General features: G+C 56.3%; 1 protein-coding gene across 2 annotated transcripts; it reads right to left on the reverse strand.

The window, feature by feature from the left end:
* Positions 1–40: 40 nt before the first annotated feature.
* LOC102514118 (angiotensin-converting enzyme) lies at positions 41–19,347 on the reverse strand. Of its 2 annotated transcripts, XM_032457133.1 has the most exons (25): positions 19,084–19,347; positions 18,298–18,465; positions 17,570–17,663; positions 16,744–16,887; positions 16,141–16,332; positions 15,452–15,549; positions 14,946–15,118; positions 14,401–14,624; positions 13,910–14,054; positions 13,511–13,609; positions 13,124–13,246; positions 12,564–12,775; positions 11,790–11,926; positions 10,800–10,958; positions 10,461–10,548; positions 8,341–8,484; positions 7,967–8,158; positions 6,495–6,592; positions 6,127–6,299; positions 4,009–4,232; positions 3,571–3,715; positions 3,234–3,332; positions 1,221–1,343; positions 714–901; positions 41–541 (listed from the first exon to the last, which is right to left on the reverse strand). In XM_032457133.1, exons 1-25 carry the CDS (start codon positions 19,345–19,347, stop codon positions 312–314), a joined length of 3,936 nt encoding a protein of 1,311 aa, XP_032313024.1. In that variant the 3' UTR covers positions 41–311. The 2 variants fall into 2 exon arrangements, with proteins under 2 accessions (XP_032313024.1, XP_006177446.2); XM_006177384.3 differs by lacking the exons at positions 12,564–12,775; positions 13,124–13,246; positions 13,511–13,609; ... (7 more) ...; positions 18,298–18,465; positions 19,084–19,347 and adding an exon at positions 12,018–12,554.
* Positions 19,348–23,039: the final 3,692 nt, after the last annotated feature.

The raw sequence follows: 23,039 nt of genomic DNA on the forward strand, positions 1-23,039 counted from the left end.
TCCCTGTCCCTGGCTTCCCCTTGAGGGACACAGACGCTGATGGGGAGGGCAGGACCTTTAATTGTATTCACAGAGAGACGGGCGGGGGCTCCATGTTAGGTGGCCTGGTCCCTAGGGACCAGGGTGCAGGGGCCACAGTGTTTGTGGTCTGGAGGAGGGGAGGAGGGGCGGGGCAGGAGGAGGGGGAGGAGGGGGAGGAGGATGGGCTGGGGTGAGTGCTGAGAGGAGCCCAGTGTCCCCGGCCCACCCCGGGCCCCCTCCCGGTCTCTCGGAGGCACGTTCCCCGGCAGGCCTGGTGCAGCCTGCTCATCTCAGGAGTGTCTCAGCTCCACCTCAGAGCCAAACTGGGGCCCACGGTGGGGCTGGTGCAGGCTGTGGTGGCGGACGCTGAAGAGCCGCTGGGTGAGGCCCAAGGTGGCCACCAACAGGGTGACACCCAGGAAAAGCAGTACCCACTGGCCCACGCGGGCCTGCTGCTCCTCCAGGTTCAGGCCCAGGAAGTTGACGCGGCCAGTGCCCAGGAGGGAGCCTTCCAAGCGAGCTGGGCCGGGGAGGAAGGAGAGCAAGGTGGTGGGTGGTGCTGGGGGCCCTAGGCTGGCTTCCCAACCCCTGTTCTGAGGTCAGATTCCAGCCTGGTTGAACTTGGGAAGGGTCCCAGCCCCGAGTGAGCCCCTGGGGCCAGCCTCGGACTGAGGTGGGGTGGATGGTGGTACCAGAGTTTGGCGTCCAGTTGTACTGAGGCCAGCCCAGCGTCTCCCCGTGCCGCCCGTTCTCAGTCTGGAGCCAGTCCAGCAGTGGCTTGAAGTAGGTCATTATGGCAGAGGCGGACATGTTGGGCTGGCCTGTGATCAGCTTCATGGCTTCCGGCCATGGCTGACTGAAGCCCAGCTTCATGGCATCCCTGGGGAGAAGAGAAGGGAAACAGAGTCAGAAGGACAGGTTGGGGGGCTCAGTGCCCCTCCTACCCCAGCCTAGCACCCGCATTTTATACCTTGTCTCCCAGCCCCCACTTCTCTTTGGATTGAGAGGGCCTGGGCCGGTCTAGGGTGGTCACAGGGAGGGGCGACCCAGGCTCAGAGGGCTCTAGTTCCCTACTGGAGAGGGCAGCCCCAGTGCCAGAATGACGGGTGTTCCCAGAAGAGCCCCACTGGGCTCCTCAAGGCTGAGCGAAGTAGGTCAAAGGGTGAATGACATTCAGGAGGTAGCCAGGGAAGACTCACGCCAGGCGCTTCCCGGCCTCCTTGGACTGGTAGATGTCACACTTGTGCAGGGGGCCCTGGTGGCCCGCCGCCTGGCACAGTGCCTCGTGGAACTGGAACTGGATGATGAAGCTGATGAAGTATCTGCAGTGGGGCAGGTGGGCCTGAAGCGGGTGGTGGAGGGGCTGCGCCACCGAGTCCCACCCACCCTGCCTCTCGCTGCTGTCAGGGTATCAGGGGGAGACCACCCTGGCCTGCAGAGTCATCCAGGCCCCCTGCACGCCTTCCACCCGTGAGGCTGCCTGCACATCTTGGGAGGACCTGCTCTGAGCAGCTCTGGGGATCCCTTATGGGAGAGGAGGGGCGGAGGCAGAGCCCTTCAAAGATCTGGCAAGCTGCTCTGGAGCCAGTGAGGTCTGCTTCCCTGCAATACATGCAAAGAGAGGCCAGGCGTTGCCCAAAGGGACGCGTTTCTGACAGGCAGAGAAGCCAGCCCGAATGACCTCCTTTATCCCAAAGCAGCAGGAATTCCCTGGTAGAAGCCTGCCACTCAAGGCTGGAGCAGCCTTTCCAAGTCTGGAGAGGTTTGCATGTCCTAAACTGGTGGTGCAGGTCTCCCGCCTTAAGTGCTGGGCACAAGCCGTGTGCCGCTGACTTTCCTGGCATTTCCCAAAAGTGCTTTGCCAAGGCTGCTGGCCAGAATTTGGAATGTGTCTCCTTCGCCCACCCCAGCCTAAGGAATTATCTGTGCTAAGCTCGGAAGCTAACCATCACGTGGGTCTGGCTTCTGTATGAGAGTGATTGCCAGCTTGGAAGCCCAGACACCTGCTGAGAAGGTGGATGGAGGCCTTCCCTGTGGGTCACCCTGGCGCACTGGCCAGGTCAGGCCTGCGCTGAGGTGCCCTTGAGTCTCCTTGGCTCCCTGCCCACTGCTGCTCCCTGAAGCATCTGAGCAGCCTCTCTCCCCATCCTGGACTCGGAGACAGTTCGCCCACCCCACACCTATTTATTATGTCTTGACGGTGGGTGAACATCGTGCCAGGTGCTGGGGAGGAAGGCTGGGCACAGTGGGCATGAGCCCCCATCACTGGACTCTGGGGGACACAAGGGGTCAGGGCTAGGGCAGCCACAGCCCTCCTGGCAGCCCTCACTGCCCTCTGCACTTCACTCCTGGGCAGCCTGGGTTACCTGCAGCCCAGGGGCACCCAGCGCTCTACTCTGCGGTCTCCCCAGACCCCGTCCTCCTGGGAGGGCTCCGGATCCTACAGTTACCCTCCCAGGCCTCAGCAAGTGCTCTCCTGCAGTACATGGAGGGAACGGGGCTGCACTGGGCACATTCATGCTATGGCTGCATGACTCACAGCGCTGGTGTGTTTCTGAGTTCCGTTTAAGAGAATATTTAATAAGCTGAGCTACGGCCACCACTTCCCAAGCATGCTGTGTGTTAGCCAGTATGCTAAGAAGTTAACTCTGGCAATGATTCCATGAAATGGGATTTCTACAGGTGAGGAGCATGCTAAGGGGAATGAGGAACTTCCTCAAGGAAACAGAGTTCTGGAGACGAGATTTGAACCCAGTTCTGTCTGAGCCCAAGCCTCTGACCCCACACCCCTAACAATACAGCCTCCCAGGCTAGCTGGGTCTCTAATCTTAGTTTCAGTGTATAGAAGGTATTCCAGGAACAGCTTAGATTTTATCACAGGAAATACAATATATAGTAAAGAAGTCATAGTCTTGTTTAAAAAAATCAACAAACAGTGCTTAGGTCATGATCTAGCCATTGGTCATGGTTAATGTTCACTAACCAAGGTCTTGTAACCATTATTCAGCCATAGTGGAGTTTCTGTTTTCAACTGTCTGGAGTGTGGAGGCTCTCGTCAAATTAAAAGAGTGAAACCAGGGTCAGCCTTGGTGACAGGTGAATGGCCCAGGCACAGCTCGCCATGCAGCTGTGCCCCCAACAGGGCAGTGAGGAGAGTCTGCACACTGAGCCGAGGTGCTGTCCCTCACCCGCCCTCCTCCCTTTCCTGTTACCTGATGTAAGGCACACTTGAAGGAATGTGGAACTTGGCCCCTGGGTCAAAGTCGCCTTGAGACCTGGCCACTGGTGGACAGAGGCCCTGGTATTTCAGCCTGTCGAGGAGGAAGATACATTGGAGGAAAGGTTTGGGGCGAATCAAGCCAGGGAGAGGTGGCATTTTTGCCTGGAAGGACAGTCCCTGCACCTGGGGCTGCACAGGGTGCAACGTCACCCTATGTCCCCCACCACTGGCACACGCATGCACACCTGGATGCCACATACACAGACCCTGTTACCGTGGGTGCACAGACACAGGCATCTGCACACACACCCACAGCCGCATTCTAGAACCTGAGGCTCCACCACTCCTGGTTGTAGTTCTCCTTGGTGATGCTTCTGTCAAACACCCTCCAGCGCCACTGGTCAACGAGGTAGCTGAAGGGGACAAAGGCGATCTTGTCGAGCGCCATCTTCATCAGAAAGTTGATGTCCTCCTCTGCCAAGGGAAGGGAGCCCCGTCACCAGATCTAGCCTGCCTCCTGCCACGGCCATGCTGGGTGTGCGAGGGGAGGGGAGGAGCGGTCTGTATCTCTTTGGGTCTTACGACCTGCCTCTTGGGATGGTCTGTGGGTTGCATCCTTCCAGCTCACCCTGCTGGTGGCCCCCCTAGTCCCCACTGCTCTGTTCCCACCTCTGCCCATGGGCCATGAAGGCTCCCCTCTCCCACTCCCAAGCTCACTGCCCTGTCTTGGCCGGTTTGCCCACCAGGGTCTCCTGTTCCTCTCTCACCATAGCGGCCATCCTCACTACTCAGCAGGTTGATGTTGTACAGGTGTTTGGGGGTAGTCACTGAGAGGGCCAGCACGTCCCCAATAGCCTCATGAAAGCCTGGGTTGGCCCCCTCCCGGAAGGTCACAGGCAGGTCCTTGTACTGCATGAAGTACTGTATGTGGCCCATTTCGTGGTGGGCCACCACCAGGTCCTCCATGTTGACAGAAGTGCACTGCTTGATCCTGGGATACACAGGGGGTAGGGAGAGGATGTGGAAGGGGGCAGTGAGGAGCCCTGGGGCAAAGGGACCTGCTGTCATTACTGTATACTGAGCATACCCCCATGACTGCTAGATGCATGGAACACAACATTATGAGAAGGAAAACCAAAAGGAGAAATGGAGTGAGCCTGAGAAATGGGGAATCTGGGGATTGGAAGCCCCTGAAGCATGGTCCTTCAGGCCACTCCTCTGCCTCCGCTTCCCTGAGCAAGTCCAGCCCACACCACCATGTTGCCTTCTGACCGCGCTTGTGCTCTACAGGCGCGGGGCGCCCAGTCACGGCCAGCTCAGGGCTTTCTAGGGCGTGGGTCCTGGGCTTCCATATTACACACGTTGTCTTCCCAAGACTTGGGCCTCCTGAAGGAAATGACCGTGTCCGAGCTTTTCTGCATCCCACGTACCCAATGCCAGCATGCGTGTTCACCCCAGGATTTCTCACGGCCGGGACTGAAATGACATCTGCAGAGCTGTCCAGACCAGAAGCTTCCACCTCCCTCTCCATCTTGCCTTGTTCTTGTTCGGAAGCCCATGAAAATTTCCCTTGGATCTAACCAGAGCTCTTCAGCTCAGCCGACCCCATTTCCCTGTCATTCTAGAAGGTTGGGGTCTGTCCGCCTTCTCCTATGACTCTCCATACAAGGGAGGATCCCTGAAAGAGTGCCCACTCCCTTGGTTCCATATAGGCCCAGCCCCACAGCTGCAGCCCTCATGCCTTTGAAGGAAGCTCCTGAGGCCAGGCGAGCCAGTGGACCCTGTCTGCTTCATTCCAGGATCTCTGTGTCCACCCTTCTCATAAGACACGCTAACTCAGCTGTGGCAGATCATTTCTGCCACTTCTCCCAAGAGGTGGGGTCTTCTCTCCCTTCTCTTGAATCTAGTTTGGACTTGTGGTTTGTTTTAGCCAACAAAATGTGGCAGAAGTGACTCTGTGCCAGTTTCAGATTTAGTCTTTAAGAGGTCTGGCTGCTTCTGCCTCTGCTCTGCGATGCTAGCTGCCAGGTAAGAAGTCTGACCCCCTCAGGCTGCCAGACTGTGAGGAGGTCCAAGCTAGCCTGGAGAGAGATGTCCCACCAGCTCCCAGCTGCTCCAGCCATCCCAGCCCAGGCACCCAGCACATGAACAAAGAAGCCAGCACTCCCATCCCAGCATCTGCCACGTGAAGGAAAGCTGAGGAACCCAGCCAAAAGTCAGAACCACAGCCCCAGACAGACAACCCCACTGAGTCATCCCAGCCATCATAGCTACCCCAGCAGAAGTTTCCACTGTTGCAGAGCAGGACAAGCCATTTCCACTGTGCATTGCCTAGATTCCTGCCTCATAGAATCATGAGCATAATTAAATGGTCGTTTTATACCATTAAGTTTTGGGCTTGTTTGTTATGCAGCAATAGGTACCTAAAATACTGTCTTCCACCGAAGACAGCTTCTGAGCCTTTGTAAGTGGTGAGAGCAGATCTGTGCGAAGCCCCCACATTCCCATGTGTCTCCCTGTCAAGGCACACACACTCAGGGAGAAGGCCAGCTGTATGCAGGGGCCGCCCTAGAGGGAGGGAAGGCAGGGTAGCGCACACAGGGCTCACACCCAGGGGGGAACCTTGAACGCTGACCATCTGACTGAGCTGACAGGTTGGTCAGTTGAGGAGACCCTTGTGTTACGGATGTGGTTCCCCCGGCACAAACCACTAGCCAAGCTGCGGCCAGGCCCAACTCTCTTGACCCTCTGTCCCAAGATCTGGCCTCTGCACCCGCGGTTCTGCTCATGTTCTGGCAGAGGAGACGGCAGTGCAGCCTCTACTTGGCTCGTGTCCTTGCCCTCTGGGCTCAGGATCAGGTCCCTCAGCTGCAGCCTGGACACACCTGAAGTCCTTGCCATTGAAGAAGTCCCAGGCAGAGGCGTGGCACACCACCTCCCGCCCATCAGTTGGCTTCTCCAGCATCGACTTGTTCCAGAACTCGGGGGGCACAGGCAGCAGCCCCAGGGAGGTGAAGAAATTGTCTGCTTCTTTAAATATCCTTTGGGGTGTCCAGCCCTGCAAGCAGAGGGAACACTGCCAAAGCTGAGGACGACGGGGACAAACTGTGCTGCAGTCGGGGAGGGGACTTGGGGAGGGCCAGGCTGGAAGGAACTCCTGTATCCCACCTGGGCAGCATCCCCCGCCCCAGCCATCCCGTGTCCTGTGGCCGCCCTGGAGGAGCAGGATTGCAAGCAGGGGGCAGTTGCGGACCTGCTTTATCATGGCCTCTGTGACATCCATCCTGGGGGCTGAGGGGAAGGGTACCACCAAGTCATAGATGTTGGACCAGCTCTGTGCCCACATGTTCCCTGGAGGTGAGGAGGGGAAGAGATGGCAGAGAGGTAAGATATGATGTCTTAGGCTCAGCACCATTATGCAGGGAGAAGGAACTGGATCCCAGTTTTGCTGATCATAATGGTGTCTCTTGACACCAATCTACTGTTTGCAGACTGTGCTTGGCATTTGACATATTTCGTTTTCAGTCTGCACATCCAGTCCAAGAGGCCATCACTGTCCTGGCTTATGGATGAGGACCTTGCTGTCCCTGAGCAATGAGGACCAGCAGTGAGGACTAGCAGCTGTGACAAATGTGGAAGCTTCAGGTCCCTGGAACATCTATGCTCACACAGCCACCACTTACTGAGAGTTAAGTAACCCATGCAGGGGCCCACGGCTCCTAAGCAAGAGGGCTGGGGTTTGAAGGAAGGCAGGCTGCCCCCTTACCAGCCACTGCTGTGTTCCCCCATGTCACCTGAGGTCAGTTTATGTGGTCACCTGGCAAGAACCACCCTCCTTGAGGAGAGGTTGATGCCTCTGCGTTTAGGGCAAGAGAAAAGTGGAGAAAAGGAGGCTATTCAGAACAGGTGGAAAGTGCAGGGGAAGATCTGGAGAGTCTGTTGTAGGCACAGGAGATGAGGCTTGAGCTGACATCAGGTGGAGTTGACAGTGCAAACCAGTGAGAGTTGGGGTGAATGAGGAGAAAGAGAGACGGGGTGAGCAAGCTGGGGCTAGCTGCTCCGCTCACCCGGGGCTGAGTTCTAAGCCTCAGCTCCTGGGGCCACCGGGACACACCGCTTCCTGCCCTGGCACCTGTGTTTCTCAGCTGCCGAGCCGATGTCCACACTGACGCTCTTTGGTCTCACCACAGGGGGATGGGGGGCAGCTGCAGGGACCCTCAAGGCTGAGGAGGAGCTAGACCCCAAGCTGGACTGGGGTCTCCCTCATGATTTGTAAATGGTCTGTGGCCCTGTCTGGCCTCTCTGCTCACAGTAAGAAGCCCCCAGGAACATGCTCCCGATGGCCCGAGAGAGACGGGAACCCAGTAGCCTCTACTTTGCCCCAGTCCCTTCCATCCCTTATGGGGAGAACCTCCTGGGGAGGCCTCAGCTCCCACTCATAGCTCCCTCCTGGAGCTGTTCCTGTGGCAGGCATATGAACTTCCCCCACCATCCCATCCCTGGTGACCTGCACGACGAGGATCCGAGGATCCGTAGCAAATGTGCCACCAAATGCAAGCAGGGGGCTCTTCTCCCCATGCCCCTCCCCCACCCCACATTCTGGCCCTGGGCAATGTTCCCTCTGGGCTCAAGTCTTCACTCCCCCAGCCTCAAGTGTCACCTGCAAATGCCTCTCAATCTGCCCTCTGGCCAGCCTGGGCCCACTCTCCCTCCACTTGCTCTCACCCAGCAGATGAGCTGGGATGGGGCCCTCCAGGTTGATGTGCTCAGGCCCGTAGTGGCGGTGCAGGGCCCGGCGCACGTAGGCATGTAGGTGCAGGTAGAGTGGCTGCAGCTGCTGGAAAAGCTGCTCCAGGTCATGCTCCAGGAATGGCATCTCGTACATAGATCTCCAGGAGTCCCCTCCATCTACATAGCCTGCAGAGGGGACACGGCCAGGCTCTCTGAACACCTGACCATTCCCTGACACCCCTGCCTCCTCCAGGGACCCCCCTCTCATCTCTCTCAGGTCTCAGAGGACCTCTGTGAGGGCCCTGGTGGGGCTGGGACCAGACAGCCAGTGATACTGGCCAGCAGTGGGTAGGGGTGGGGGGACTCACCATTGAGCCTGGCAGCCTTGTTGGTGAGCTCGACATATCTGGGGAAATGAGGAAGAATGGCCCTCCCCACCTTGTCTCGCCAGCCCTTCCATGCCCACAGCAGTTCTTCATAGTTCCGGGATGTGGCCATCAGATTCGACAGATCTGTGGGGGAAGGGTTGGATGGCTTGAGCCCCCAGCTCTCGGCTCACCTCCCACCTACTTCAGAGCTGGAATAAAACTGGAAAGGGACTGCACAGGCAGTAATTGGAGACAGGCTGGTGTCCTTTCCCCAGGGGCTCACAGGGAGCCAGGCCCAGGCCTCGGCGCTGCATGTACATGATCTCTGGCATCTGCGGGGTTGCAGCAGCCCTGTGAGGTGGGACCTTGTCCCTCTTTCCACAATAGTGGTTTGGTGACATGGCTGCATCCCCCATCCAGGAAGTGGCCAAGCTGGGGCATAAACTAAAGGCCCGAACCCCAGAGCTGCCACTCCCCACTCGTTCCCCACCCACCTCCTCCCTGGGAGAAATGGCTTGGAGGTCCAAAACCCTAAGTCCTTGTTTAGTCTCCTCCTGACCTCAAAATTAACCTAGGCAAGTCAAGAGACCCCTCTTCCCTATCTATAAAACGGGGATAATGCTGGCCTGGGGGCACAAGGCCCCTGAGCAAGGACCATGCCTCCTTCACGCTCCGTGTCCCCCCAGGGCACAGGGCAGCTTTCACACATTGTTATTGAATTGATGGGATAAAAGCAGAGCCATGAAGATAAAGTACAGAGATCCATTCCAGCATCCTCAGGGAGCCAGAAATCTTGGGTTTGTGTCCTTCAAAGCCATGGCTGTGTGAACGGCATCCTCGATTACGGATTACACGGAGCTGACGTCCACCTTACAGAGCTGGGATGAGGATGGCGTGAGCTCCAGAGTCAATCCTGCGATCCTGGCAGTGGCTCCCCTTCCTGCCTGGCCTGGCCTGAATCCGAGGACACTTGGGGCCCCCACAATTCACTGACTTGTGCTATCCAGCTACAGAACATGCTATGTGCCACCTACTTTCTGCAGAGAACATACCTTCAAATTAATTTTGACTGGGGAAAAAAACATATTTTGAGGATTTTACATCTGTTCTTGCTGACGTGAGTGTTCTTTTTTGCGAGTGTTTCTTATTTTCACTACTGGCACTGACCTGATGGCCTAGCCCCAGGTTAAGGGGCCGCCTGACCGATGAGGGTGCTGAAGACCACCTTCCCTTGAACCCTCTTCTCTGTAACACGTGCACATGTGTCCCCTCTCCCCGACTTTGCGTGTCTACCCACATACACAGCGTGCAGGCCAAGCCCTGGCCCAGGAAAACTGTTCTGCTCTCTTGTTTATTTTCCACTTCCCTTTCTATTTGTCAATTGTTCTACCATGGGAGTGGGCAGAGGGCCAGGAAGAGACTGTCTCTGGGTGGAGATTTCTTGGGAAAAATGTTTATGCCTCTGGCTCCCTGATCCTGGGAAGGATGGGTCAGAGGGAGGAGGGGGTGTCTCTGCGCGCAGGTACTAGGGTGTCAGGGCTGAGCTCCCTCAAAGGGGAGAAGGAGGGAAGGACTAGCCAGTCTCCTGGGAGAGAAAGAGGACACGCATGAGCCAGTTTACTCCTTCCAGCAGGAAGTGGTGGTGGAGGGAGTGCAGTGGGAATGGCGTGGACATGGCTTTTAGGGGCTGAGGCTTCAGTTTCTGGGTGGGTGGGTGGGGCCAGGAATGGCCAGAGAAGGCTGTGAAGACAGGGATATGATCAAGGAAAGAGAATGGAGGGGCAGTGCCTAGAGTTACTATCCCTACTGGGGAGTCTAAGACCGGAGAGACAAATGTGAGATACCCCTGCTCTGAAGGGCAGAGGTCAGGGAGGAACAAAGAGGATGGGACCTAGAGGGAGCAGATGGGCGGAGCCAGGGGAAGGGCGGGGTCTAGGGCAGAGATGAAGTAGATGCTGACTCTAAGTGGCAGCAGAGAAGCCCTACTGGTGGAAAAGAGAGAAATGAGTTTCCTGGGCATGCTGACCCAGTGAGTCAGGAGAACCAAGCTCCGCCCTTTCATGGCCAGCACCCCTAACACCTGCCTCCCCAGCCCTCCCTTTCACTCCCCGTGCACTCACCAGGCTCCAGCTGTAGACAAGTGCCATTGGCGTAGCACACAGAGGCCACGCTGTACTTGGTTTCCAAGTCCAGCAGGATCTGGTTGTACTGCAGGAGGAAGAAGAGGGGCGTGAGCTACACCTCTGGGCTACCAGCTCAGCCCCAAGCACCATCGTGGGGCCTGTGCAGCTGGGGAGGGTGCTCCCAAGGCTCCGCCCTCTCAGTAATTCTGTAGGTGTGTGTCAACACGGCAGAAGAGGAAGCAGCAGGAAGGCCAGACGCTGTCCCCGCTGTCCCCGTAGCTGGGACCTGCTCCTGAGCTTGGATCCGCCAACCCCAGCTCCCTGCAAGCCACGCACCTCCTCCAGCTCCTTGACAGGCAGCGCTGCCCGCTCTAGATCCTGAATCTTCTTTATCATCCGCTTCACGGTGGCATTCTGGAAGTTGGTGACATCGAACTTCCTAGCCCAGGTGCCGTACTTGACGGTGTGGTTTGCCATCTGTGTGCTCATCTCCAGCTGAAGGCACAGGGGGAACCTCATTATGAAGCCCAGGTGCTTTGGAAAGGCCGCCTAGGAGGAGGCGCCATGTGGGGGAGCCGATGGGTCGGGGGTGGCCAAGGTGGGGCAGTTTTATCATGTTGCTGCCTTTGCCTATAAAGACCCTCTTCAACCTGGACACCCTGTACTGTTCTGTGTGCAGCACCTGCCCCTCAACAGATGCCCACAGTTGAGTAAGACATGTAGTGGCAGAGGCAGAGAAGGAAACCCCACCGATATCTTAAAGGCTGTCAGGATGGAGGCAGCTTGAGTATTAGCTCTGTGGCCTCTCTGAGCCTCAGGGGCCAGTGTAAAATGGGAATAAGATCATTAGTTCTTCAAGGTTGTTGAGGAACAAATGAGGCAACAGATGTCAAGTGCCAAGGAACAGTGGCCAGCACACAGCATGTCTTCAAGAAATGTTAGTTCTCTACAGCTTGCCTTTGTATAATCCGCGCTCAGCCACACACACGGTGAGTGGGGTTGGAGGGGAAGTGTGGCATTCGCCATGGTGGCAAGCGAGGGCTTCCAACCTTTTAAAAACTGACTCTAGCATCACTTATTTATATATAAATGATTCCCTTACCAACAACAGATTGATGATTAATGAAAGACAGCCTGTTCAGGCATTGAATGTGTGTCCACCCAAGTCTGAAATTGAACACTGTTTTCAATATGTCTTTGGACTATTTCACAAATTCTGACCACCTGCCCCTACTGAGATGACACCAGGGTGCCCTGGGGGAGAAGCACGTGTGTGCAGTCCATGGCCAGGTGCGAGCACTGTGGGGTATGTGGAGGGGCCCCTACCAACATCTTGCTGCCCTCCGATGTGATATTGGTGTTGTAGTTCCAGTTGGCCTCTGCGTACTGGTTCAATACCACCTGGGATATCCGGTCATATTCCTCTACAAACTTGCTGGCCTCAGTCTCATCGGACACTAGGTCTGTGGACAAAGCAGAGGGAAATAGGCAGGCCTCCCCTTGCCCTCCCGCTGCTGCCCCTGCCTCCGTGCCCCGCTCCCCGGCCGGTCCCACTTGGGCTCTGGGTTTTCGGGCTGCTGGTTGTTGTCTGGTGGGTTGTTGTCAGGCTGGTTGTTGTCTGGCTGCTGGTTGTCGTCTGGCTGGTTGTTGTCTGGCTGACTGTCACCTGGCGGGTGGTCCCCTGGCCAGGGACCAGCAGGGGGCACCCACAGCAGAGCAGGAGGAGGAGGAGGCAGGGCAGTCCTGGAGCAGCCCAACCTTGGCCCATGGCCGCGCAGGAGAGCAGAGCCCTGCAGCCACCACTCTCTGACCAATAAGAGTGGAGTCTGCAGTGTGACCTCATAGAGCAGTGTGCCCCCCAGCCAGCCCCCAACTGGGGCCTCTGACCTGGGCACACCCTCTCTAGGATGTTGGGAAACATGTGCCCATCTCACCCAGGGTCCTGCCAAGGAGCTCAGGGGGCTGCCTGGCCCACCAGGGCAAGATGCCAGGGCCCCTACGGGAGAAGCTGGTCAGGAACTGTGAACTGAGGGCCTAGGTACAGAGCCCAGAACTGAGATCCCGCTGTAGCGCCCTGCCCACCCCCACTCAGGGCTTTACCAATGCCCTCTGGGTAATTGTCAGGCATCGGTGGGTGCCACTGATATTCTGGCCAGCCCAGGACCTCGCCGTTCCGCTGGTTCTGCTCCTCCAGCCACTGTGTGACTGGCTGGAAGTAGTCAAGCAGCGGCTGAGCATCCAGGGCACCTGAGCCGACCATGTCCTTCAGCACCTCCTGCCAGGGCTGTGAGGAGCCTGCCTGCAGCACCTTCCTGTCAGGCAGAAAGGGCACTGTGGACACAGGGGCCTTGGATCGGGGTCCACCACTGCTGCCCTGGCCCTCCTGCCCCACCTCTGGCCACTTCTGACACCACTGGGAGGCAAGAACAGCAGCATTTAGACTTGGGGGCCTTGGAGCTCTATGAAGGGTGTGGGGGCCATTTGTCTTGCCCCATGCCAGCCAGAAGGCCCTCTCAACAAATATTTGATGAGAGAAAGAAAGGGAGAGGAGAGGAAGGAAAGGCTCCCTCCACTGCTGTGGCCCCATGGTGCCCCCACCAACAGACTCTTCATCCATATCTCCCCTCACCTCCCACCGCCCTCCCTGTGCCCCTACACACCGGAGCTTGGCCCCCGCCTGGGTGGACTGGTAGATGTCACACTGGTGCAGTGGGCCCTGGTGGCCTGCCTCCTTGCACAGGGCTTGATGGAACTGGAACTGCAGGACAAAACTCACAAAGTACCTGCAGGCACAGGGTGGGCGTTAGGGGGTGGGGGAGTCCCCTTGCCCAGACACCATCCTGCCTCCTACAGGGCAGAGGTGGGATCAAGGGCTGCCTTGGGGGAGAAGGGAGAACCAAGCTTGGCTCAGGAAAGAGGCCCACTTGAATTCTAGGCCCTTTGGGGGATCCAGAAGAGTGTGGGGACAAGCCCTGGGAAGGGGGGCCCAGGATCACAAAGGACGGGGAAGGGAACTCAAGATGTGACAGCACTGGGGGCGATAGTACCTGATGTACGGTGTCACATTTGGGATGTGAAACTTGGCCCCAGCATCAAAATGGGTTTCGTTTCGGACAACTGGAGGACAGATCCCCTGATACTTGGTTCTGGAAGAGGATGTGGTTAAATTGTCTTAGGACCCAAAGGTTGTACACAGGCTGACTTTGCCTTTGCAGAAAAGGCTGCTAAGCAGGCATTCCAACCTGCCACCCCTTCCCCACCCTGATGAACTGGGAAGACTCTCTGGTGGAGGGAGTTTAGGCAGGAAAGAAGAATGCAGTGGGTCAGAGGATGGAGGCACTGTCAGAGAGGTGGGGCCTGGGACTGATGGAGGCAGGAGGCGGGCTGCTCAGGAGGGTGGGGAAGGCCATTTGGGGTTAGGCCCTCTTTGGTACGTCTTTGCTCACCGAAGATACCACCAGTCATAGTTGTATCGTGAAGGTGGGGTATGCCCACTAAAGACCCCCCAACGCCACTGGTCCACCAAGTAGCCAAAAGGCAGGAAAGCAATTTTTTCCAGTGCCATCTTTAACAAGTAATTGATGTCATTTTCTGTCGGGAGATGAGAAGAGAGAGGTCAGAGGGAGAGGGGAGTCCAGCCAGGACAGGGTGGGCCTGGGGAGAAGCCAGCAGGAGGTGGGGCTGGGCAGATGCAGAGAAGGGAAGGCTGGTCTTTGGGACTGTGGGGCCTGACTTGGAAGAGGGCCCTTGGGCAGCTGAGTTGGGACTCAGGTCAGGGTGGGCTGTGAGGCTCTGGGTGGACCTCCAAACCTGCCTGACGTGGGGCATTGAGGCAGAAACAAGAAGAGCAGATGGAAGCTGGGGCAAGTAGGGACCTGCTGTGGGACTGAGTGGGGTCTGGGTGGAGCTGGGCTGGATTCTTCTCACCCCCTCATACCCGTGTCATTGGTGACATGGTCCAGCAGGCCAATTTTGTACAGATGTGCAGGAGTGGAAGTGGAGAGTGCCAGCACATCCCCAATGGCTTCGTGGAAGCCTGGGTTGGCGCCTTGGCGCAGGGAGACGTGCTGGCCCTTGTACTGCAGATAGTATTGCACGTGGCCCATCTCGTGGTGCACCGTGGACAGCTGGTCCATGGTGACCCGTGTGCACTGCTTGATCCTGGGGCAGGGAGAGGGCACAGGTGAGGGCAGAGAACAGGGCAGGATAGGGACAGAGCATGGGGAGGATGGCATTTTAGGAAAAGGAGCCAAGAGGGCACTGCCCTGGGGTGAGAAGGAACTGGTGGAAACCTATAAATCCTTTACCCTGCCCCAACCACACTGAGGCCTTTCCTTCTGTTCCAAGGTACAGGGCTGGCCGCCTGTCAAGGCTGCCCAGCCAGTGCTGGGGCTGGGATGGATGCAGGCCTGGGAACTGGCTTCTCTGTGCCTGGGCTGCTGGCCCTTCCCAAGCCCCAGAACCCTCCTCCCACATCTGGACCTGAAGTCTCTCCTGTTGTAGAAGTCCCAGGCAGAGGCATGGCACACCACCTCGCGCCCGTCACTTGGTTTCTCCAGCATGGACTCTGCCCAAAACTCAGGAGGCATGGGCAAGAGCCCCAGGGAGGTGAAGAATTCCTCTGCCACCCGGAACATGTGCGTAGCATTCCAGCCCTGGTAGGGGTGCGGCCGTGAGTCAGGGGCCAGCTGCTGGGGCTCACTGTGGCTGCCCCGGGGGCTGGGGTAACCCCCCCAGGTCAGCTCCCTGCTTCCAGAGGCTGAGCCCCTACTGACCACAGCAGATAAGCAAAAGTGGACTACAGCTCACACCCCCCAGCAAGGTCCTGGAGGAAGGGGTTGGCACCTCAGCGAGGACACAGACCTCAGCTCACAGCTTGTGCACACACTCCAGGCTGCTGCTCTGTAGAAAGGGAGGGGCCCTTCCCGCCCCCTCTTCATCTTTGACTCCCTCTTGTTGCCCCCACCCTGGCCAGACCCCAAGCTTACCTTCTGTACCATAGTACTGGTAACATCAAGATTGGGCTTGTCAGGGAAAGGCACCACCATGTCGTAGATGTTGTCCCAGCTCTGGGCCCACATGTCCCCTAGACAGAGGAGGGGAGCCAGACAGCATGGCTCCCCATCCAGCCAGTGCCTGCTTCCCCATGCATGTTGCTGGACAGCACCTGGGGCCAACACCTGGACCCAGTGGTGCTCCAGGGCCACAGCCTGCTTAGCTGGCTCACACACTAGTCCTGCCCACACTCCCGAGTGCTCTGTGTTTCCCGGGACTTGCAGAGGCCAAGTGTGAGCCCAGGTGGTACTGCTGGGGTCCTTTCTAACAGTGCCAGGGTTCCTGCCTTCCAGCCCTGACACAGGCCACAGGATTGTTTCCTGGGGCATAAACTAGACTTATTTTTCCTCCTCTGCTGCACCAGGAGCCAAAGTCTTCAGTGTGACTCCTGGCTCTGCCTTTAACTAGTTCTCTGCCCTCTGTCAAGTCACTCACGCAACCTAAGCCTCAGGGTCTCCATCTGAAAAGTGGGAACAATTATGATCATGAGAAGGATCACCTGCTTTGTAGTATTGCCGATGAGCCACTCCGGCTCATGTGCGGGGGAGTAAGCAGTGCAGTGCTCTGAAATGTGAGACACAAGGACTCTGGGACGTGTGTGAAGGCAAGACCAGGTCCTTACCCAGCAGGTGAGCAGGGATGGGTCCCCTGAGGTTGATGTATCTGTCCCCATACCGGCGGTGCAGCGCGCGGCGGACGTAGGCATGGAGATTCAGGTAGAGGGGCTCTAGCTGATGGTAGAGATGCTCCAGATCCTCCGTGAAGGTAGGAGAGTCGTACCAGGAGCGCCAGTAGGCCCCCGTGTCTGAGAAGCCTAGACATAGGGTGGCATTGGGGTGCAGCTCAGGCCTTCCCACCTCCCAGCTACCACTTGGCCATCCTCCTGGCTTGGAGCCAGTGTATCTGTCAGCCAGCTGGAAGGGATGGCTTGAGGGGTTGCAGTTCTACAATTTTGTAGCTAGGAGTTGTTCCAACTCCAGCTAAACAGATTCTGGAGAGCACAAGAAGCAAAGATGAGCCCTAGGGCTGGGAGGAGTGCCAGGAGGGGTGGTGTGAGGGCAAATGGGGCTCAAGCCCAGCACGACCATCCACTACCTGTGTGACCTTGGGCCGGTGTATGGAGTCATCGTAACAGCTGCTCTGTCTGCCTCAGGGCGGTGAGGCTCATTGGAGACTGCAGATGGGAGGGCAGTGCCCACACAAGGGTTGGGGCGGGCATGCTCACCATCCTGCTTGTAGGCCTCATTGCTGAGGGCAGTGAAGTCCTGGTACAGGGGTTTCAGTGGGATGCCTGCGGCGTTGTGCCAGCCCTCCCAGGCATATAGCAGCAGAGTGTAGCTTCGCGAGGCAGCCAGAATGTTGGTGAGCTCTGAGACACAGGTGAGCAGGGTCAGTTAGAAGAGTTCAGCAGAGTTCCTACACTGGTCCTCACTATCTCCATCTTGACATCATGATACCCGCAAAGCCAAGGGCAACCTACAAGCTGGACAGGATGGAACTGGGAGCTATACAAAGCAAGCACTCAGGCAGGATCCTGGTCCCCAGGGAAATGATGATCTAAGGTGGCTGACATAAAGAGGACATTTAGAGGTCGAACTCAGACAGACTCTTCAAGGCTCCTTAGGCAGAGTGGATGACCTCAAGGCTACCGGGTCCATGGGGGTGGGGGGTGGGGGAGAGGAGTAGGGTATAAGGGAAGCCATGAGAATGTAAGGCCTCTAGAGGGCTCATAGGGAGAATGAGAAGACCCAAGAAAGGGCAAACCAGACAGCCAGGAGGAAGGCCAGTGGTAGTGGGAAAGGCCAAAGCACACATGGGGTAGGGTTGGGAGTTGGGGCTGGAGGCTGTAGATTCCAGGAGTCAGTGTGTCAGGAGAAGCAGGGGTGTGGGAGCATCTGAGGGTCCAGCTCCAGTTGGAGGTCAATGCCTTTGGGTTTACCCACTCACTCTGCAGACCCTCCCCAGAAACATGCGGTCCTCCTGGGTGCAGCAGGGTGATTGGGAAAGGTAGGCAGCCTGAGCAGATGGAGACAGTGGACACAGGGCCATACCTGGGTCCAGGGACCAGCAGGTGGCAGTCTTGTTGGGGAAGCAGACCTTGGCTGTGGAGTAAATCCTGGTCATGTTGCTTAGCAGAGAGTTGTACTGGGGAGTGAGAGTTGAGAAAATGTTAGCGAAGAACCGCTCTCAGAGATAATCTGGTTACCCCCTCCTCCTTTTGCTGGGAGGAGAAGGAGGTGCAGAGAGGGGAATGTGGCTTGGATAAGGCCAACTTCGTAGCACTCAGAGCACATCTGAACACGAATGCACAGATTCCCCTTCCAAGGGGGGGCAGCCTGTGAGGGTAGGAAACAAATATCCTTAGAATTAGGGATCAGGGTTCAAGTCTGATCTCTGCCACCATCTAGCAGTGAGGGCAAATCCCATTCATTCTCTGGCCTTGATGCCTTCTCAGTCTTCCTCAATCTTCTAAGGAAGCCCATAAACTAAACCACCTGTGGAGAAACTTTGACAACATGTTTGATATTTTACAATTTAATTGAATCTTGTTTTCTATTCCATAGTACTTGCTTTAATATAAAGTAACTTCTCATCCCATCTCCAAGGAAATTCAATGCTTCAGAAAGCCGTCCTAGGCTTACACAGGCTTCCCCTACAGTCAGGGCTAGTAGAGATTCCAGGGCCCCTCCGTGGCAGGCTCCCCACCTTCCACCACCATGGGGCACTGGGAGGCACCTCGGTCACTTCTGCCTCCACCCCTCAGGTCCACCAGGCCCACCTGCTGCCGCTTTGCCTGGGGCAGGTTGGCAGGGCCCAGGGTGCGCACGACACTTATGATGCGTCTCAGCGTGGGGTCACTGAAGTTCTGCCAGATTGGGTCGTACAGAGCTTTGGCCTTCTGGCCCCAGGCCTCTGAAAACTCCTGAGTGAGCAGGGCTGCTTCCTCCTGTGGGCACCAGAAGGGCACAAGAGGGTCAAGAGGAGAAGCCATAGCGCTGGGGGAGGCGAGGAAGGCCAAGGCCTTGTGGAGACTGGGGCTTGGGATTACTGCTCCCTCTTCCTGGGCCCTCAACATGAAGAATGAGGGAGTCTGCCTCAGGGAGGCGGTGGAGCAGAAACTGGGGCCAGAAGAGAGGCAGGGGGAAGAGAGGGTGAATAGACAGTGATGATTGGTGTCAGGCGCAGTGAGACAGGGGTAGGTTGAAGCCAGAGAGGACAAGAACCCAGAGCAGAGCGGGCACCCTCAGCTAAGACTGCCGCCGACCCACCCGCTATCATCCCGGACGCTGCCACCTGAGGGGACTCGGTGTCGAGGGGCCAGCCTTATCCATTCGGTTCCTTATTGGGTAGGGACCACGTGCCCAGCACCCTGCTCGGGCACCCACTGCTCGTCTGGCGGAGCGGGATTCGTGGAGAGGCCCGCGGGCCCCGCCGGGACCACACGGCTCTGGGGCCAGGGGCGCGCTCCGGGCAGTGACTCCCCGCCCCGCGGCGCCGGCCGGCCGCCGGCCCGTGATTGGACGCCCAGCTCCGCCCCGCCCCCGCCCCGGGCCCGCGCGCCCACCTGGCGCTGCGCGTTCTCCTGGGTGATGTTGGTGTCGTGCGCCCAGCTGGCGGTCGTGCTCTGGAACAGCACCTGCTCGGCGCTCGAATTGAAGCTCTGAGCGAAGAGCTGTGCCCCGGCCTCGTCGGCGGTAAAGTTCCCGGGCTGTAGCGCGGGGTCCAGCGCCAGGACTACCGGTGGTGGCGGCAGCGGCAGCAGCAGCAGCAGCAGCAGCAACGGCTGGAGCGGCGGCCACGGCCTCGAACGACCCGACGCAGTCCCCATGGTGCGGTGCGCGGCGCTGCCCCTTCTCCCGCCCGCGCCCGCACTGTAGGTTATAAAACCCGGCCGCCGCCGCCTTCCGACACACCCCCACCTCCCCGCCCCGCCGCGCTTCCTCCTCGGCTCCAAAGTCCCCCCGGTCGCCGCGCGGGCCTGACGGAGCGGGGCGGGGACCGAGGCTTCCCGGCCCGCCCCAGGCAGGAACGCATGCCCGGGGAGGGTGCCGAGGTGGCCCCTGAGAGATGCATACAGCCCAGGGGTGGCGGATCGGCCTTAGGTCAGACTCTCACAAGAGAGACTAGGAAGCACCCCCTACCCCCAACACACACAACACACACCTCTGGGGGACCCAGCAGTTTGCTGGAACACCCAAGCCTGCCCAGCGTGCCCTCTGCATCCATCATACAGCCTCGGCGCAGGGACCCAGGAGCCTAGCGGTCTCTGACGCTCAGTTTTCCAGCCTAACCGCCCCAGGGCTCTCTGGGCTCGGGAGTGACAATGTGCGGGAGCTGTCCGCACTGCTGCTGGTGCAGCGGGACAGGGTTAATGATCGTCACCCGGTCCAGCTTCTCCACTTAGGGGGAAGGGGTGGGGCCTACGCTGATGGGAGTTTGGCCTTCCGCAGGAGAATGGAGGCGATGCTCAAAGCCCCTGGCTCACCTGGGGACTGGGTGGGGCACCTGCTTTCTTCATACAGGTCATTCACTCAGGCAGAAACAACCACGTAGACTTTGAGAGCTAGAGAGATGAGAGCAACCTCCTTCTTCGACAGATGAAGACATTAAGACTTAGGTTGAATGGCTCGCTCCAAGTCGCCGGAGATGTCCACACTCCCCATCACTTTCTCTGTCTTACCCATGTGTCCAAGTGACAAGCACGGGGGAGGAAAGAGTGGCATGCTCTTGAGGCCACAGTAGAGGCTAAGGGTCCTCCCCTAACTCTTCAGCCCTGGGAGGACCTACACCTAGCAGACACCAACAGGGTGTGGGCAGGGAGATGGAAAAAGCAGAGTCTGGGCAGAGAGAGCAGGGAAGGAGCCATGACAGCTGCTCAGGAGACCTCAACCCACTCGGCTGCTTGGGACCCTTGGGAATCACTTAGGCTCCAGTGTATCTGTGTGTGGTGCCTGGGGCTCTGAGGGACATGTGGGCCCATCATGCCCTGTGGAATGTGTGCAGAAGGCTGTGTTGCCCGAGTACTCCCAAGGTTATGCTGAGTTGTCAGATGACATGGTGCCAGGCAGAGGATGTGTGGAGGAGGAGGGGGGCTGGGGAGGAAGGTGGGGAGAAGAGGAGGGTGGCTGCCCACCCCTAGGAGGAGGGGGAGACAGGGCATTGTCAGTGTTGTCATTAAATACTATGGAGGGGGAGAGTAGGGAGAGAGCTGAGCCCATGGCTTTCCCTCACACCAGTGGACACTTCAGGGCTAAGTGGATGCCTGTAACCAGAGCAGCCCCATTGAGGGCAGGGGCTTGGCTCAGAGCCAGCCTCCTCAGAGCCAGCCTGCTCTCGGGTGGTCCTAACAGCTTGGTTTTCCAGGCTTTAAGGGCAGTGGGCTGTGTGTGCACTGTGAACTGCTGTCTGCTGGGAGGGCACAGGGTCTCTTGACCAGTGGAGGCTTTGGTGGGGGTGTGGGTTTTCAGAGTGGTACCCCTTCGGGCCCTAAAGGAGGGGTCCTAGACAAGACGGGTAGGGAGGGAAAAGAGCCTGAGGCTTAGTTTGTAACCAGGGAGCCCTTCTCTTCTACCGGGAGAGAAACAGGAGGGAGGCAAGTTTGAGCCAGGACTTGTGTTTGAGAACTGTGTCTGGGAAGCTGGTAGGGCAGGTGTTCCATTCTGCTGGTCCATTCTCAGGTCTAACCATGTGACCCTGTGATGATGTCTAAAGAACATCTGGGTTCCGGACTGAGTTCAGTATGGAAAAGCGTCTGCCTCATTGAAAAATCATAAAAGCAAAGGCTAAATGGAGTTGGAAGATAATCTAAAAGTAAGTACAACTTACATTTGGATAGCACTTTAGACTTTTCTAAATTCTTTTGTGTAAATGATCTAATTTGATATTTATATTAACCTTGAGAGGTAGTAAAGAGATAAGGTCTTTTGTTCAGTCAACTACCTCCCAGCTGCCATCAAAACAATGGAGCATGTTCCAAATCCCCCAGGAGGATGTAATTATGACCCCACGGATACCTGACCCACCAAGGAAATGCAGTCTGCTTGGGAGAGCTTGCCATCGCTCCATTTCTCTTCCAGGGAAGGACAGGTTACCAGTTACCAGTTTGGGAAAAATATCCATTAGAAAATATGCCCAACAATGGAGTAGTCCAGAAATAAACCCACACATTTATGTTCCACTGATTTTTGACAAGGGTGCGAGGACAATTAAATGGCACCCTTGGGGTAGGGGAAAGAGAAGAAAGTCTTTTTAACAAACAGTGCTGGAGCAACTGGATTTCCACAGGTAAAAGAATGACGTTGGACCCCTACCTCATACCATTTTAAAAAATTGACCCAAAATGGATCACAGACTTAATGTAAGAGCCAAAATCATAAAAATCTTAGAAGAAACAGGTATAAATCTTTGTGACCTTGGGTTAGGCAATGGTTTCCTAGATATGACACCAAAAGCACAAGTGACAGAAGAAAATAGATAAACTGGTCTTCATCCAAATTAAAAACCTTTGTGCTTCGAAGGACACCATCAAGAAAATGAAGACAACCCACGGAATGAGAGAAAATGTTTGCAAACCATGTAAATGACAGGGGACTTGTGTCCAGAATATATGAAGAACTCTTACAACTCAATGATAAAAAGACAAATAACAATTAAAAATGGGCAGAGGATTTGAATAGGCATTCTCCAGAGACACACAACTGACCAATAAGCACATGAAAAGTTGCTCAACTTCATTAGTCATCACGGAAATGCAAATCAAATCACAATGAGATACCACTTCACAACTACCAAGGTGCCTAAAATAAACTTTGGAACACAGATGGGCAGTTCCTCAAAATGTTAAACAGAGTAACCATGGGATCCTGTAATCCCATTCCTAGGCATACACCCAAGAGAATTGAAAACATGTCCATACACATACAAATGGCCAATCGGCACATGAAAAAATGCCCAATATCACTAATTATCAGAGAAATGCAAATCAGAACTACCATGAGGTATCACTTCACACCAGTCAGAATGGCCATCATTCAAAAGTCAACAAACGATAAATGCTGGAGAGGGTGTGGAGAAAAGGGAACCCTCCTACACTGTTGTTAGAAATGTAGTTCAGTGCAGCCATTATGGAAAACAGTATGGAGGTTCCTCAAAAAACTGAAAATAGACTTACCGTATGATCCAGCAGTCCCACTCCTGGGCATATACCTGGAGGGAACTCTAATTCAAAAAGATACATGCACCTCATTGTGCATAGCAGCACTATTTACAACAGCCAGACATGGAAGCAACCTAAATGTCCATTGACAGATGACTGGATAAAGACGTTGTGGTATATTTATACAATGGAATACTACTTAACCATAAAAAACAATAAAATAATAACATTTGTAGCAACATGGATGGACCTGGAGATCATCATTCGAAGTGAAGTAAGCCAGAAAGAGAGAGAAAAATACCATATCATATCACTTATAACTGGAATCTTAAAAAAAAAAGATATAGATGAACTTATTTACAAAA

This window comes from Camelus ferus, chromosome 16 (genome assembly GCF_009834535.1).
Source record: "Camelus ferus isolate YT-003-E chromosome 16, BCGSAC_Cfer_1.0, whole genome shotgun sequence".
In the NCBI taxonomy this organism is placed as follows: Eukaryota; Metazoa; Chordata; class Mammalia; order Artiodactyla; family Camelidae; genus Camelus; species Camelus ferus.